The following is an 18,038-nucleotide window of genomic DNA, read 5'->3' as shown; positions in this document are numbered from 1 at the left end:
TACATACCTTTGACACACTTGAACAGTTCAATACAATCACCGCTCTCTCTTCTATTAATCTATAGTTAGTGTTGGCAAATTTAGAAACGTTAGTCTTTTGTTAGGTAGGACATGCCACGTTTGGCCCCACTCCCCTTTGTTGCCCTTCTTTACACCTTCTAGAAAGCATCTACTGTCATGACTGTACATCTACATGTAACTCTCTGACCAGTCGTGGACCCAGGCCTCATTTCCATTTTGGAGAATCCGAAAAGCTAGGGGCTCTATACAGTACTTCACTTTAACTTCAACATGATGATTAAAGCCATTTAAGTGCAAGAATTTATAATTAATGATAGTGAACATAATACTAGTCCCAATTTGTCTGTAAAATTGCCCTATCACGAATGTGAGTTTGTTTGATTTCAGTGATCTCGGCCTCCAGTGATACCACAGTGAAGGTATGGAATGCCCACAAGGGCTTCTGCATGTCCACACTCCGCACACACAAGGACTATGTGAAAGCATTAGCCTACGCCAAGGATAAAGAGCAGGTGGCGTCGGCCGGCCTCGACCGCGCCATATTCTTGTGGGATGTCAATACTCTCACGGCACTTACCGCTTCTAATAATACAGTCACAAGTAAGTATCTGATGGACTTAAAGAGTAAGTAGATTAGAGCCACACTGCTTTTCATTTCTGTAGTCACAGCGAGCATTTAAAACGACCCAGAATCGTCTGAGCAGATATCAGGTCGTATATGACTTCTGTGGGCCCATTTACGTTTGGCTGGCAATTCCCGCCATAAAAACCGCACTGGTCCATGGAGGCCGCCATTTACATCGTACGACGTCACAGAATTGTATGTTACGTCATACGCCCTTTATTTCGCTGAGGTGCGTAAATTTCACAAGTACCCGACCCGTCGGTGACATGAGGATGTCCTTCTCGGATTTTACATGGTATGACGTCATCTTCCAAAACATGGCCGACGTCTGTTTTTGACATCAAGATGTTTGAGGAGTTACTTGACAGAGTCTCATATGTCAATAACAGAAGTGTCCTTGCTCACAGTCATTGTGATCACAGTGGTCCTTGCTTCCTTAGATGGGGGAGGGGGGCTTTTTCATTTCTTTGTCTAAATATCAGGGCTGGAAAATATAGTTTGATGTCAATTGAAGTCATCATATTGTCATCCTTACTGGTGCTAGTAAGTCATTGTGATCACAGTGGTCCTTGCTTCTTGAGATGGGGGGGTGCTTTTTCATTTCTTTTTCTAAATATCAGGACTGGAAAATCCAGTTTGATGTCAATTGACCTCGCCATATTGTCATCCTTACTGTTGCTATTCTGTCATTGTGATCACAGTGGTCCTTGCTTCTTGAGATGGGGGGGGGCTTTTTCATTTCTTTTTCTAAATATCAGGACTGGAAAATCCAGTTTGATGTCAATTGAAGTCGTCATATTGTCATCCTTACAGTTGCTAGTAAGTCATTGTGATCACAGTGGTCCTTGCTTCCTGAAATGGGGGAGGGGGGCTTTTTCATTTCTTTTTTTTAAAGATCGGGACTGGAAAATCTAGTTTGATGTCAATTGAAGTCGTCATATTGTCATCCTTACTGTTGCTATTCTGTCATTGTGATCACAGTGGTCCCTTTGTCTAAATATCAGGACTGGAAAATATAGTTTGATGTCAATTGAAGTCGTCATATTGTCATCCTTACTGTTGCTAGTAAGTCATTGTGATCACAGTGGTCCCTGTTTCGTGAGATGGGGAGGGAGCTTTTTCATTTCTATGTCTAAATATCAGGACTGAAAAATCAAGTTTGATGTCAGTTGAAGTCATCATATTGTCATCCTTTCAGTCTGTTGCTAGTATAGTATTCAGTCGTGACTCTTCCATATTTCAGCATCATCTTTAAATGGAAACAAAGACTCCATATACAGTTTGGCCATGAATCAACCCGGTACTGTGATCGTGTCTGGATCTACGGAGAAGGTGCTGCGAGTGTGGGACCCGAGAACGTGTCAGAAGCTGATGAAGCTGAAGGGTCACAGTGATAATGTCAAAGCGTTGGTACTAAACAGAGATGGAACGCAGGTTGGTATCATTATCGATCAATGATTATCAGTATTATTTCCTTTCAACTAAGCATGTCTTGCAATAATTTCTGGGCTGGTGCTTATGAGCCGTTGTGGTGTAGTGGGTTGGACTTTCAGACTCACGGTCCATAGGTCCCTGACTCATCCATTTGGGCTGGCACTTAGTTATGAGCCGTTGTGTTGTAGTGGGTTGGACTTTCAGACTAACGGTCAATAGGTCCCTGGCTCATCCATCTGGGCTGGCACTTAGTAATGAGCCGTTGTGTTGTAGTGGGTTGGACTTTCAGACTAGCGGTCAAAAGGTCCCTGGCTCATCCATTTGGGCTGGCACTTAGTTATGAGCCGTTGTGTTGTAGTGGGTTGGACTTTCAGATTAGCGGTCAATAGGTCCCTGGCTCATCCATTTGGGCTGGCACTTAGTTATGAGCCGTTGTGTTGTAGTGGGTTGGACTTTCAGATTAGCGGTCAATAGGTCCCTGGCTCATCCATTTGGGCTGGCACTTAGTTATGAGCCGTTGTGTTGTAGTGGGTTGGACTTTCAGACTAACGGTCAATAGGTCCCTGGCTCATCCATTTCGGCTGGCACTTAGTTATGAGCCGTTGTGGTGCAGTGGCTTGGACTTTCAGACTCGCGGTCAATAGGTCCCTGGCTCATCACTGGCGTGAGACTCGATGCAGGTGGCGTTGTCTAAGTTGTCTTACTCCACCCAGGTAAAACTAGGTACTGGTCAGAAATGCTCAGGTTGTAGTGCCTTTATTTTTGAAAAAGGCAGGGAGATTTGTGAAAACTTTTGCACTGCCTGCAATACCTAATCACACACAGTGGCTAAAGGTATCGGTTTGCCTGAGAAAAATACGGTGCTTACCTGGAAAGGAAATGACGACACAAAGAAACAGACAAAAGATTAGTTCGTTTTGTGGGGCGTAAGGCCCGCATTCATTATTTGTATCTGAGACTGATTTACCCTCTAACACTGATGGAAGGGTCGTGTTTTTATTGTGTTGCAAAGGTAAACCAATACCTTCACCCACCTTGCTAATGAATTGTAAGATGTTGTGTTGCGTCTGTTTCAGTGTTTATCTGGCAGCTCGGATGGTACCGTGCGGTTGTGGTCCCTGGGTCAGCAGAGGTGCGTGGCAACGATACGGGTGCATGATGAAGGAGTGTGGGCATTACAGGTAAACATCCATGAATACATTTCAATAACCGTCTCATGCGGTGAACAGCCAAGATTTCGCGCCTCATCATTTTCGGGAAATCGCAAAAGAAAACTAAAACTTTTAAAAATATTTTTCTGATTTTTATTTTGGGGGACCCCGAAATGTCTTTCTTTTAGTGAATCACAGGTATTTTCGTCGGGGGAAAAAAGCGTGTGAAAATTTGGCAGTTTACAGTTTTCTGGTGGCCTCCAGTTTTCTATTTTAGGCCCTTCTTTTTAAAACTATTTCCATTGGAAGTTTTCAAAGGCTGTTTAGTACTGTCCGCCAAGTATTGGCCGGGCAAGTAAAACTGTGACAAATTTTAAGAAATGATAACTAAATAGACTTATCAAATTATTTTTTCACCTTGTTGGGTAGTGATATCATTTCGTAGTGATATCATCTATTGGTGTATAAAGTTTCAGGAGTTCAGCTATGAGACTATCATCCTTAATCAATTGTCTCACAAGTCCCATATTCCTTGTTGTTAGTCTCTACTGTTTTGCAATGATTTTTCCTTGCTATTGATAAGAGCCTCGCCCGTTCCTTATCTGAAAGTCCATGATAATAAATGACAGATTTGCGACTGTAGCTCCAAAACTCTCGCTCTCCTTTTGCAAAGATGATGTAGACTATTCCACCAAAGATGGCTGTACAACTTGCTATGATGAAAATGATTCTCCATTGCCCTTGCGTTTGCTGAAAAAAAGGAATTCATTTTTATTTGGTCTCCGGAATGGGTTTGGTGAAACACATGTAAGTCACACAAACACAAGCTTGCGATTGGAACAAATTCTGATGATGGTTTTGACATAAACAATGAGAGAAAACAGACAGTTTTACAGAGCACATACTCCAAAGCCTCTACACATCTTTGAGGTCATGTCAGGTATGCAGGTCATATAAATGACCAAGTCGCATGTCGCACATAAGATGAGCCTAGATGACACCAGGGGATAATAGAAGAAATTGATGTGCTCATATTTCACAAAAGGCAGACAATAGTGAAATGAACAAACAGTCCATCTCAACCTGCCAAGCTCAGATCGACATGCGTCTGGTTTTGCTGAAAGGGTCACATATTTATTCATAGGCAAAAGTTGCACTGATCATTGATGGTCCATGCATGGATCTATGATAATAATCACAAACCACATTGTACACATGGATCCCATCATAGATTCTATGATGGCCCATGGTAGATCCAGGGTAGATAAATCTTTTGATGGCCCGTCAAAAAACGGTTTCGATCCATCGATCAATGATGGGCCCATGCACGGATCTATGATGATTTTCACAAACCACATTTTACACACGGATCCCATCATAGATTCTATGATGGCCCATGGTAGATCCAGGGTAGATAAATCTTTTGATGGCCCGTCAAAAAACGGTTTCGATCCATCGATCAATGATGGGCCCATGCACGGATCTATGATGATTTTCACTCTCCACATTTTACACACGGATCCCATCATAGATTCTATGATGGCCCAGGGTAGATAAATCTTTTGATGGCCCATCAAAAAACAGATTCCATCCATTGATCAATGATGGGCCCCTGGTAGCTACGACCATGGGTTCCATGCATGGATCTACGATGGGGAGTCTCCAAGGACTACGTATATCCATGGAAGGACGGATGATTTATCCCCGTCATAAAGCCATGCATTAAGACGTTTGCCTTACTTACATTGTTGTTGGTGAGTGCTCCAACTACTGCTGGAGATATTATTCCCGCTGCAGTGCCAAACGTATTGACGAGCCCGTTCACTGATCCTACAACAGAGTCAGATATAATGCAGAGTCAGACATAGATCCACAGAACTTTTGAACTTTATTAGACGCACTCTGAAAATATGCCACTATATACTAATGGACCTAATACATATGCAGAATTTTTTTTCGGGAGTGAAGGGACATGGCCCAACTCAGATTATCCAAGAGAGTAACGCCTCCCCTTACACTGTCACTGAAATGTTCAGACGAAAGTTTATTTTATGATCTTAATAGAGATTTCTTGGAGCCAAATGTAGTTGTTTTAGTTCCAAACTGTGTATGCAATGGGATGACGAATTTGCTTGTCAGCTTCAGTTGTCGACAAATTCCTGGCCCAGCTTTGAACAAAGAGCATTGGTGTAGAAAGCCAGTGATGAAGCACTTGGGCTCCAAAGCCCTGTTACTGTCTGACCATGCTGTATACCTACCAGCAAACTTTGGCGCAATTTCGACAATATTTGTCAGGAATCCCGGGACAGCAAATCCATTCATTGAAATACTGAGGGTGAGAAGGATGACGGCTGCAGCGTAGTTACAACCCACGTATCCAGCAGCAAAAAGAAATGCAGCAGGACCAAACATACCTGTAGAAATGAAACAATTAGTGAATGGTACTGAGTTGAGAGTCAACTGGGTATTAAATGTGACCCGTCACAGCAAAATCAGGCGCATGTCGCTCTGAGCTTGGCAGGTTGAGACGGACTGTTTGTTCATTTCTCTATTGTCTGCCTTTCGTGAAATACGAGCACACCTATTTCTTCCATTATCTCCTGGTGTCATTTAGGATCATCTTCTGTGCGACATGCGCCTGGTTTTGCTGTTACGGGTCACAAATGGTTAGCTCTGTAAACAATACAATGGAACCTCTCTTAGCGGACACCTCTCTAATCAGGACAACCTCTCTATTAAGGACACTAGTTTTGGTCCTAAATTGGTAGTTTTCATTCAATGTGATCTTTCTAATAATCAGGACACCTCTCTATTAAGGACATCACCTGTCAGTCCCGAGGGGGTTCTTAGTAGAGAGGTTTTACTGTATTGGGTGACTTGTAATGTAATATATGAGATACTCTGTGCTGTCGCTCAGAGAGTCGTCTTTTACCCATCTGAAGCCGTGCTCCATCTAGGAATCGAATCCACCACCACATATCTAAACTCAGAGGTCATGTTAAAGTGTATTTCCTACGACAGACCAATGCACTTCTCTCACCTCTGTAGAGATATCAAAGCAACATCAAGTCATACGCAAGGTACTGATGGAACCCTATTGTCCACATGTTCAGCAGGCCTCATCTAGCTTACTGGTGGAACCCTATTGTCCACATGTTCAGCAGGCCTAATCTAGCTTACTGATGGAACCCTATTGTCCACATGTTCAGCAGGCCTAATCTAGCTTACTGATGGAACCCTATTGTCCACATGTTCAGCAGGCCTAATCTAGCTTACTGATGGAACCCTATTGTCCACATGTTCAGCAGGCCTAATCTAGCTTACTGATGGAACCCTATTATCCACATGTTCAGCAGGCCTAATCTAGCTAACTGATCTGTGACAGACTTAAGAATAGGAAATGAGACAGTTCATTTTCACCGCCCGAGAAAATATAAAAAGTAGACTGAATTGTCGGTGTGTGAAATCCTCTTTAATTTGGTAAATCGATCTTTCCACTGTCTTAACTGTGACATTGAGTGATCAAGCCCATCTCAATCCAGGAAACATTAGAATCCAACGACGGAGTGGAAACTTCCTGCATTGTTCATGCTGCACATAGTCGAACTTGACTATCTGGTGATTTTTGCAATAGGCCTACATGACATTGCGCAATACCAGTTGAAATATTAAAATGTTTATAGGCCTAGATCAAAATTATGAGCTGAAATTTGGTAGAGGTATTGATCACTAACTAACCTGCAACTTGACATTTCTATGTCAACTGTGCAGATAGAGATGTATAGATACTTTCTTTAAAAAATATCTTGATGATAGTATGGTTGAACAGAGGTTAAATGTGACATATCCGTCCATGAAGACACTTTGAAAGGGTTAAATGTCTATATTCAATCCTTTTGGGAATGCCTCTGAAAGTAAAACAGTTTGAAATGTCTTACCCAGCGATGTAAATAGTTTCCTGACAGTGACGGTATAAAGGATTCTCTTGGTTATCAAGAAATCGGCGATGGCTCCAGCAATCCATTGTGTCATGAACGACATCAGGTATGGCAGAGAGGAGAGAAAAGCATTCTGAAATATAGATATTGGTCAGTTTTTGAGGAGTGATTTTCCAGATATTTCGGCCCAAATTCATAAAGGGCGTTTAAGGGTTAGACATGTACAACTTCTCTCTAATCAATTTCAGGGCCTATTCATATTCTGTGAAGATTTGCATGAAGGGCCAGAATCTGTCTATTCAGTAGTTAAACGCTGTTTTAAGCTAAACGCCCTTTATGAATTTGGCCCTTCGTTTCTAAAGTGTTCTGACGTCTAGCAGTCTTTGTAGCAGAGGTGTGCGCCAGTAAATCACTAGTTGGAGTTCATTGCTGTGACGTGAAATAAATATTAAACCGGCTTGACTGTTTCACTCGTCACTGTCGAGGGTTTCCACCAGAAACAAATATTTTGGGTACGGACTGAAAGTGACCAGCGAAGCCAGAGACTATGGGGTTGTGACTGGCTTTGAGTCGGGTCTTTGATATCTGGATTGCTTAATGTGGCTCACTAACTTGACTCTGACTCTCTAATCACAGTTGCATTCATTATGTAGTCTTCATTCATATACATGTAGGCCTATATTCACTAATTTTCTTTTTCAAACTGATTTTTTTGGGTAGGTATCTTTACCCTAGGCCTAGGTTTTATTTTGGGTACGTAATTTTACCCATTTTTAGCTCACCTCTTAGCAGAGGTGAGCTTATCCCATACCGTGGCGTCCGTCGTCCGTCGTCCGTCGTCGTCGTCGTCGTCGTCGTCGTCGTCGTCGTCCGTCGTCCGTTAGCAGGGCACGTTTCGTAACTGTTAGAGCTATTGAGTTGAAACTTGGTACACATGTACCCTTATGTAATGACACCTTGGAGACCAAGTTTCGGTCCGATTCGTTTCATGGTTTGGCCACCAGGGGGCCAAACGTTAAAAGTGAAAATATGCAATATCTCCCTTAATAGTAGTCGGGAAATTTTGAAAAAAATATGGTAGGTACTTCTAGCAAAGGTGCATCATATATCCTCCGGGTTTTTGATTTGACCAAATGGTGTGGTCAAATGGTGTAAATTGGCCGTTAGGATGTAACGATGGCACGTTTCTAAACTGCAATGACTATTGATACCAAATTTGGTACACATGTACCCCTTAGTCAGGTGATCTCAGGGACCGAAGTTTGGTCCAATATGATTCACCACTTGACCACCAGGGGGCAAAATCCAAAAACCTTAATAATGTAATTATTCCTTAACTTCTTGCCCGATTGCCACCAATTTGATATCATGGGTACATCTAACCACCATACAGTATATGTCACACAGGTTTTTAATTTGACCTTCTTGTCAAGGTCACAGAGGTCAAATGGCGAAAATTCGCCGTCAGGCCGTAACTATGGCACGTTTCTTAACTGCAATGACTATTGATCACAAATTAAGTACACATGTACCCCTTGGTCAGGTGATCTCAGGTACCGAAGTTTGGTGCGATCTGATTTGCCGTTTGGCCTCCAGGGAGGGGGCCAAATCCTAAATTCTTCAAAATGCCATTATTCCTAGTAATGACTTGCCCGATTGGCACCAATTTTATATCATAGGTACATCTAATTCTAACAACCATTCAATGTGTCACCCGGGTCTTCTTTGATTTGACCTACTTTTCAAGGTCACAGAGGTCGAATGTACTGTAAATTGGCCATTTTGGGGAAATTGTAATTGCTTGGACCTACATCAAACCTAACACTACATGACACAATACCATGCTCTTTATCCATCTTTCCTCCACATGAGGTGAGCACAATGGCCCTGGCCATTTCATTTCCTCTGGCGGACACCCTGATTGCTGCATAAACACTTCTCAACTGAAAAGGGCATCTGTATGCGTATGTCATTGGCAAAGGTCTCCATCATTAAGGTTCCTGGTTCTAGTAGCTGTTTAGACGTAAGTAAGCTTTCTCACCTCATTCATGTTGAAATGTAAGATTGTCTTCATGTAGGTTGGCAGGTTGGTGAGTAGGCAGTGATATCCATAAGAGCCACACATGTGCGTCACAACCAGACACCAAACTGAGCGGGAGCGGAGAATATGTCTCCAGGGAGTGGGTTCTTGATGCTGAAATCATGCAACAAATATTGGAGGGTTTATCTCTAGATCACCTCTTCCAGTGAATCTGCCCTATGTGGTGGATATCACTCTTATCTATATCCAACCTTTTAGCTGACCTCCAGAGAGGAGAGCTTAACTCATGGCGTAGCATCAGTTGTTGTCGTCGTCCGTTAGCAAGGCACCTTTTATAACGACTGGAGCTATCAACTTGAAACTTGGTACCTAGTTCCCCTATGAAATCACACCTGGGGGACCAAAAATGGACAGATGTATAACTTTGATAATAAGTCTACGGTGTTGATGATCTGTCATCATGATTTTCTTAACTGGTCACCAGGAAATAGTCGGTAGAAAAAAATTTGGAACTTCCTAGGGTTTGTCGTCAATGAGATGTCGCTCTAGCGTTGATCCTTGAACAAGGGGGTACATGGTTCGCATCGACTGCTGCATTACACCATTGTTGAGTCGATTTGGGTGTTCTTGAGCTGATCCACCATGTCAAAAAGACCTCTTCCACTCCAGTCAAAATGTGGTTCTAGGATAAGGTGAGGATGGTGGTGTTTCTCTGTCCTCTTAAATGATATTGCAGTTACTCTTGCCATTCTTTGTTGTCTGATTGATCGAGTATTTGTATTTACCTTTTCACAGTCACCAATAGATGTGAGGATATATTCCTTTTCCTCTGCTGAGATTCTGGGGTGGGTGTATGGCGAGTCGTACACAAGGAAACACCAGAAAATAAACCACACACATGCGCAGAGTCCTGATGAGACAACAATAAAAATATTTCAGAATAGGTTTTGGGCTCATTTAAGGGCTGTTTGAGTGTACTGAATGTACAATGCTTTGGTATCACCGATGTATTGTACATTCAGTACAATGCATAAACGTACAATACATACATACAATACAATTCATACAATGCAATTCATACAATACAATGCAATTTATACAATGCAATGTAATTCATACAATGCAATTCATATAGTGCAATTCATACAATGCAATTCATACAATGCAATTCATACATACAATACAATACATACAATACAATTCATACATAAAATACAATTCATACAACACATACTTATAGGGGTTGTTACTTGTGATGTATCTCAATTGTGTAAAGCATGCAGTTCTGACGACTCCATCTCAAGGGGTTCGGCATATTTGGGGAAATGAATCCATTTTCAGAAATAAATGAAAGTAGTGAGGTTTTCTCAATAGTATAAGATATGTTTAGGGTCCGGCAATGTGACTGGGTTGCTTGAAATACATTAAGGAGGCTGAACTCTTCCTTCTCTGCTAACAGTTCCAGCTGAGTTTCCTTTTGAGCTAATGCAGACCACCCACTATACACGAAAACCATTGGTTTGGCCTTACCAAAAACATAGAAAACCGATGGCCATCCTCCTGCAAAGCCGTACTGACAGAGAAGGCCAGAGATTGGCTGAGACACCACCACACCGATTTGCATACCAGAATATGCTAATGAGACGAGGCGACTTCTCTCAAGGGGAGGTACCCACTTTCCCATCATCGAATGGATGGACGGAAACGTCAAACCCTACACACAGAAGATGAAAAGCTATCATAAAATACAATTCAAAATGATGTAACTACTTGGTGTGCAGTTTTAGTATCAATGACTTCTCTTCAATAGACGATGTATACAACAGTACATTTGCATCATGATGTTGAAACGTATCATCATCCTCAATGCAAGTTTTTTAAAAAGATGATAAAAATCATCATAGATAGAAAATGCACGCATTCAAACCTGGCAAATCAGGTTTATATCCAAATGCAATGAATGCATCTTTACCCCAAGTTTTTGAAATTTTTGTGTACATCACAAGAAAAATGGCCTAACCGTATGCTCATTAACCCTTTTGCTGCGGATGACGTGCTTAGCATGTCAGGTACATGGTCCCATATCCTACTCGTGACGTGCATATCGCGTCATACCCATCTAAAATACAAATTTACCAGCACATGGTCGCACCCTCTCTAAGCGCGCCATACACACTTGGGGATAATTAGTTTCATCCTGATAGTATAAATGGCAACACTTTTGAATAGTTCCGACTGTCGCGATAAAAGTCAGCTCTACTGTTCATCACTGGTATCGACTGTCATGGCGGCGACGGCCGAAAAAAGGTTGACACAGCGAAAGGGTTAATAAATTTACTAAAATCATCAGTGTCGTGCAGTAACTTGGGCACCCCAGAATGCCTTTTTTGAAAAGTGGTCACTGTGGACATATAGGGGGAGTTCTCACCCAAGAGCCCTCCCCTGGAATCGCCCCTATCATATGTGACCCATCACAGCAAAACCAGGCGCATGTCGCTCTGAGTTTGGCAGGTTGAGACGGACTGTTTGTTCATTTCTCTATTGTCTGCCTTTTGTGAAATATGAGCACATCAACTTCTTCCATTATCTCCTGGTGTCATTAAGGCTCATCTTCTGTGCGACATGCGCCTGGTTTTGCTGTGACGGGTCACATATTACCAATCAAGGGCCACTTTCCTGCGATGTTGACCTGTTGCATAGTCTTACCTCACACAAACCCACAGCAACCCTCAGAGCTATGAACAGGTAGACACTTGTCTTTGCTACGATGGGTGAGAGAAGCGTCAAAACTCCTGTAGCCAAAACACCAATACCAAATGGCCACTTTCCACCATATCTCTCTGCAAGTAGTCCTCCTGGGATTTGGGTGATGATGTAACCGTAATAAAATGCTGCAAGGATGAGTTCCTGTGTTTCTGGGCTCCAGTTGAACTCCCCTCGCTTGAAAATAAGTTAAAGTTAACAGTATACACCCCAACAGACTCATTAGATCTAGCACTTCTGAGAGTGTGATTTCAAAGCTTTGTGTGTCAAGGGTAGTGTATCCATTCTTTGTTTTGTGCGCATGTCTGTCTTAGGCACGCCAGGTTCTTCAAACTAAAGTTGTTTGTCTTGAGCATCATGGAGCTGCCTTTTCTACTCTTGAATGATCTCACTTCCCACCCCTGAAACCCAAATAAGCTCTGATAGGAAACAAGTCAGTTGTATATCACAATCTCGCATGCCAGCAAAACTTAAAGGGACACTAGAGGCAGCAGCTTAATAGGTAAGATAAAGTTAGACAAAGTCGCCAATAGGGGTCTCTCCCGTCTTTAATGATGTCCAAACTATTCACGTTTGTACGAGGGATATGTTTAATGGTGAATAAAACATAACCCAGTGTGCATGTTTATAGTCACCTTAAGATAGGTTTAGTTATATGAGATAGGATAAGTTACTGTGCATATTATTCACCTTAAGACGGCCAATTTAACCCCTTGCCTATAGTCCCCCTTTAAATGACTGTTCATTGCCAAAGGTGACAAATTATATGGATGGACATTCAGCCTAAACCTTATGTGGAACGGGGTACAAGATTTTACCATTCCAACTCAGGAAAACAATGGGAAAAGGTTTTGTGTATAAATGTATGATAGGATTTAATAAAACTTACTGAATTTAGTGGATCCGTCTGATTTTTCCTCTCGTAGTCGCACTCATCTGATGTGTTCACGCTGAGCCTGAGTTTGGTCTGATTCACCATGGCAACAAGTGCCACGCTCAGATTCACCCTCAACGCAAATACATTGAAGAAGCCGAAGAAGGCCAGGCAGGACAAGATGTAGCGTTGCTGGAAGCACCCGTCAGGTCCTGAAATTCAAGGTGTAGAACAATCTATACCTGACGTGCAGTGCCATGTTGGACAAAAAGCGTGTGCCTTGAATGTCAAAACAGTGTGTTGTACAGATGTAACATCCTATTTGTCCCATCCAAGTCGTCATGTTTTTGTCATCTCATTGACACAGATTTCAATGAGGAACCTGGGGTTGTGACGTTGATATGTAATTCTGAGAATCGAAAGTGCATAGATAAATTACAATCATTGTAACATTGTGCCACACAGTTGTTGCAAACTTTGGGGTAAAAATTGGTAATTTGAGAGGATGCAACAGTTAAAGGGAACTGGAACCGCCGAGCGGTTTAGTCAACTTTTCGACTTTCACCGCCCGAGAAAGTCAAACTTCCAACTTCCTGTTCGAGCTCAGATTTGTAGCTCCACCCCCAGTGCCCGAGCATGCGCAGTTCAATTTGTTATTATTGAGAATCATGTCGAAAGTTCGCCTAATGGGGCGACCAAAAAAGGTCTCAAAAGCCGATCAGCAGCTATGAATTTCGCGTGAGATGCTGGCGATATGGAAAGTAATACGGAAGGAGTTGAATTTGAAGACAAATGATGAAGTTGCCCAACATTTGGCCGACTTGTACTCCGAGAAAACAGCCGTGAGTCATGCGATCTTTCATTCATGAGTTTTCGTAGTAAATTCCATAGTAGTGACGTCACTTAATGATTGACAGCTAGGCGCCATGTTTCATTCATGCCTCGTTCTGATCACCCGATACGCGGGAAATGAAAACGAGGTCATACGAACTGGCTGGGCGGTGTCAGTTCCCTTTAAGTGATAGAGCCTATCACTGAAATATCATAATCATTCTAATCTAAAAAAAGATTACTTTCTGACTGATGGTATGCTTCATTCAATTGCTGCAGTCACTGGAAAATCATGAAAGCAGGGCAAATTGGACTGCCCGTAAAAATTGTTCCCAATTTAAAAAATGGATCTGTAGGCCAGATTGGTACATGTATCCAATCAAATGAGAGAGCTAAAAGTTTTGCAAAATGCACTACCAAAATGTACATGGTCGGTTTTAATTCCTAGGACTTGAGACTGTGCTGGGGTCAAATATCAGAATAAAACCAGCAGTCATGTTTGCTCTACCTATAATAGTTGCTGTTGCTCAGGAAAGAGGGGACAACTTTGTAAGAAAGCCTGCCTACAGCGGAGAACCAATTGAGAGGCATTTGAGACTAAACCAGCGCATGATGCATGAGAACTGATTCAGCAAATCCTTGAGTTTAAGCCTGCACGGTTTTATCTTAGTTTTATCTAAGATTTTATCTCGGTTTCAATCTAGTCTTAATCCTAGGGCAGTTTTATGTGGTCAAATTAAGACCGAGAGTTGGTTTTAAACCGAGATAAACTTGGTTTTAACTCGGTTTTGGCTTAAACCCAATACTTGACCTCACCCAAGGTAAAGGTAAACCATGACAAGGCACGAGCTAGACTTTCCCACTTGGGAGTCAAACTAAATTCTTGACAAAATCTCAGGAGTCCTGGAACAGATTTCTAAGTTTAGAGTTTGAAAAGTGAGGGTCCTGGACCAAGTTTGAGGCTTCAAAAGACACTTTTCAGGTGTTATCTTGTGCCCTGACATGAATGATATGAATACCATCATGCTAATGAATACAAGCATTAGGAGGGGATGAAATATTTGTTGGCAAAAGGGTGTGGATATTTTAAATTGTTGTTCCTGCTGGAGGGTGACTGTCAAAATCTCTGCGTACAAGGATGCTCTCTGCCTGTAATTGAGAGTGCCCCCCCCCCCCCCCCCCCACTGTGCATGGTAGAGAATCACAGTCACAGAACATCAGGGATGACGTTGTGAACATCGGACAAAATTACATGGGGGAAGTTTGACACCTAAATTCTAACAGTTAATCAATCGTAATAATTGGCTACAGAATTGGCAATGTATTAATATGATCATAATGAGCCTTGAACCAGAGCCAACATATACAATCAACTCAAAATATTATACACAATTTGTGTTGGTCATGTAGGTCAATCATACAGATTGCACACATTTCGTCAACTCTGTCCTTCTATATTTTTCATATGCTCTATTCAGTTGTATTTTTCAATCTAGTTATATTTTGGCTCACCTCATGCGATGACGTTGTGTCTGTCATAGTCGTCCATTGTCTGGGTATGTTATCACGGCACGTTTCATAACCGCTTGAGGTCTGGACTTAAAACTTGCTATACATGTACCCTTGGGCCCTGGGGCAATCCACACCAAATTTCATTCCAAAATTATTCTTGGTTTGGCCACCAGGGGGTGTAATGCAAAAACTTAAAGCATGCAAAATAGGATCCGTGATTTTGGTTGGATTTTCATGACATTTTTTTGGTAGGTACTGCTAGCAAGAATACATCACATATCATACGAGTTTTTGATTTGACCTACTTTTCAAGGTCACAGAGGTCAAAGTTCGCTAAATAACTCAATACAAACTGTACATACACACATGACATATACATGTGCAAGGATGTACCCCGAGTGAATTTTTTTATTTCCGTTTTGACACTCAAATGGATACCTCAGAATGAGAGTTTAAACAAATCAATCAATCAATCAATCAATCAATCATTCAATTAAGTAAGAACTTACATAGCAACCAAATTGGTAAGAAATAATTATTCCAGGGCACCTTTGATACAATACGCCAGAGAAACTCTCCTGAAAACAGTTTTTGCTTGAAAAGGTTTTTGAAACTGGGAATACTTAAGTCTTTAGGGGATATCTGTATCAAGCAACACTTTGCTTGTCACACTGTGTCTCAATACAATGCTGGGGATAAACAAAATGTTTGGTTGCTGTCGGCCATCTTGAAAAAGAGTTTATAAAAACCCTCCTTCATGTCCTTGAATCATGCCCTGTTCCTTGTTTGAATTTTGTTGCTTCCATCTGTTCTAAAAACGAACATGATGCAAGGAAACGTTTTGCACGGCCAAAATAGTGATTTGTAATTGACACTGAGGCAGCCTGGCCCTAGCTTGTGGTGAATTACTTAATTTGATTGACGTCAAATGAAAATGCATGCTATGGGGGTAAAAAACCTCACTCTCTTTAAAGTTAAAAATCTCAAAGGCAAGCCTAGAAATTTTTAATATTTTTCTCAGTCCAGGAACATGCATTAAGATTTTTGGAGGTGTCGTTAGTTTTTAGCCACCAGCATTCTGAGCAAAATACTGATTTTTGTGCTACTCTTAAACACATTTGGTTGTTTTCTCACCTGTGAGATGAGTACAATTGCAACAGATTTTGAAATTTCTAAAGCTTCTGCAGAACATTGAGAAAGTCCGAGAAAGTCGGGGAAAGTCTAAATGTCACGGTCACTGTATTGTTTTTCAGAAAGGTAATTGTGAACAGGAAAGTTTTTTTACTCACCTTACATCAAGTCAAGCCAATCAATGTTGATTGTCATACATATCACAGGTAACATGAATGAAAAAAACAGCCATTTACCTTTCGGTGTTAAGACAACTTGCTTATTACGTTTGATAAGTGGAGTGTCTTCTTTCCCGTGGTCTGTCATCTTGCTATGATTGCAAGGTACCTCGATAGTTTTGTTCAACAGTGTGTGGCACAGACCTCAATGCTTCTGAGCTTTTCAATGAAACACATCACCACATGATGTGCTGGTGATTGTTGACACAGGGAAACAAGTAGTTTTTAGGTCATCGCACAACTCTGCCAAGCAGTGTACGCCAAATATTCAAAAGACTTAAAGTACAAATAGTTTAGATGGTCATGATAATTCATTAATCATGTTAATGCAGTTTGGTCAGAAAGGCCTTGTGTTTCATTAGAGCTTTTGCGGTAGATGGTAGTTGACATGACTCAGCGCCTTTCTGTGGGGGAACATTGCCTTCAATGCTCTGCCACTCTATCCATTTCCTGCCAGTTTGAGTACAAAATGTTACAATAATATTCTGGTGTGCCTTCTACACTGACTGCAGATATCTTTAAAGATTTTTCATGTACTCATCCTTGCAACCGCTAACCGTAACCCCTGAAAGTTGTTGGAGTTTCTGCACCATCTATTCCCAGCGATCAATGTGCTCCTCCCATTGCCTGTGCTTTTATTGACTCCTAGAAACATCTAGTGATTATGACAATTGACCTAATTATCAAGAAATGTATTTTTAGCTCAGCTGATGAACGTCAACTTAGCCAGTCAAATAGCTATTTGAGTGGCGTCTGTCTGTTAATGCGTCTGTCAGTCTGTCCTTCTGTCCACAGGGGCACATTTTGTATCTGCGAGGAATATTTGACTGAAACTTGGTGTGATGATACCTTCAGAATTATGCCCAGACGCAATTTTGTTTTCGCAATTTGACTTACTTTCTGGTCTCCAGGCAGCCATCTGTTTTCTGCTGTATTGAAGCCAGTGTTTGTTGCAATGACAAAAGATTTTTGGTGGGTGTGTTTGATAAGGTTTTATCACATATCACTAGGGTTTTTGAATTGACCTAGTTTGCAAGGTCACAGAGGTCAGAGTTAAAAATTTGCTGTTTGATGTATAGGGTTCTATTGTGCAGGGATTAATCTAAGTATCCTCTATGTGTACACCAAATTTGGCCATTCATGGACGTTCATCAAGATTGACGGTGCTAATTCTCCCAATGCACAATTTCACTTCGTGTATGTAAAGTCTCATTAACATTGCTTGAAGTCAGAAGGTTATTATCTGTCAACCACTTAAAAACATTACTTTTCCAGTTTGCCACTGGTTATTTGAAATAACTGAATTCAATTGTTTTAACATTTTCAACATTAGTATTAAATGCGCTCTTGATCAATTTGATTAGTTTTTTTTCGCATGGTGCTCCTGATGGATGCAGTGCTTACCTTGACTGTTAAAAAATGTTTGGAAACTGCAGAAGATGATGCTAGATGGTGCCAATTACATGGAATATCCTGAAACATGTGAAATAATTATACCT

The 18,038-nt window shown here is 41.4% G+C and overlaps 2 protein-coding genes across 3 annotated transcripts in view; one reads left to right on the top strand and one right to left on the bottom strand.

Annotated features, from left to right (window-relative positions):
* The window catches only part of LOC135503487 (WD repeat-containing protein 48-like), a 36,295-nt gene that overhangs the window by 1,816 nt on the left and 16,441 nt on the right, over window positions 1–18,038 (top strand). For both annotated transcript variants that reach the window (XM_064797099.1, XM_064797098.1), the window contains exons 3-5: window positions 409–621; window positions 1,890–2,080; window positions 3,157–3,261. In XM_064797099.1, the coding sequence (XP_064653169.1) occupies window positions 409–621; window positions 1,890–2,080; window positions 3,157–3,261 (509 nt within the window). The remainder of the gene's footprint in view (window positions 1–408; window positions 622–1,889; window positions 2,081–3,156; window positions 3,262–18,038) is intronic.
* On the bottom strand, window positions 3,172–16,731 carry LOC135503488 (sialin-like). The gene is made up of 10 exons (XM_064797100.1): window positions 16,558–16,731; window positions 12,863–13,059; window positions 11,917–12,150; window positions 10,741–10,924; window positions 9,996–10,120; window positions 9,211–9,363; window positions 7,170–7,302; window positions 5,490–5,645; window positions 4,976–5,061; window positions 3,172–3,981 (listed from the first exon to the last, which is right to left on the bottom strand). Exons 1-10 carry the CDS (start codon window positions 16,625–16,627, stop codon window positions 3,733–3,735), a joined length of 1,587 nt encoding a protein of 528 aa, XP_064653170.1. The 5' UTR covers window positions 16,628–16,731; the 3' UTR covers window positions 3,172–3,732.

The sequence above is a fragment of the Lineus longissimus genome, chromosome 19 (genome assembly GCF_910592395.1).
Source record: "Lineus longissimus chromosome 19, tnLinLong1.2, whole genome shotgun sequence".
NCBI classification, from domain to species: Eukaryota; Metazoa; Nemertea; class Pilidiophora; order Heteronemertea; family Lineidae; genus Lineus; species Lineus longissimus.
This window is presented reverse-complemented; position numbering and strand designations above follow the sequence as displayed.

What these genes read in the sequence shown, in the direction of transcription:
- LOC135503488 (XM_064797100.1), bottom strand. Translation starts at nt 16,627, where the DNA reads ATGACAGACCACGGGAAAGAAGACACTCCACTTATCAAACGTAATAAG. An exon ending in ATCGGTTTTCTATGTTTTTG is followed by an intron (nt 10,121 to 10,740) that starts GTAAGGCCAAAC and finishes TTGTCTCATCAG; the next exon opens with GACTCTGCGCATGTGTGTGG. An exon ending in TACATTTCAACATGAATGAG is followed by an intron (nt 7,303 to 9,210) that starts GTGAGAAAGCTT and finishes TCTATATTTCAG; the next exon opens with AATGCTTTTCTCTCCTCTCT.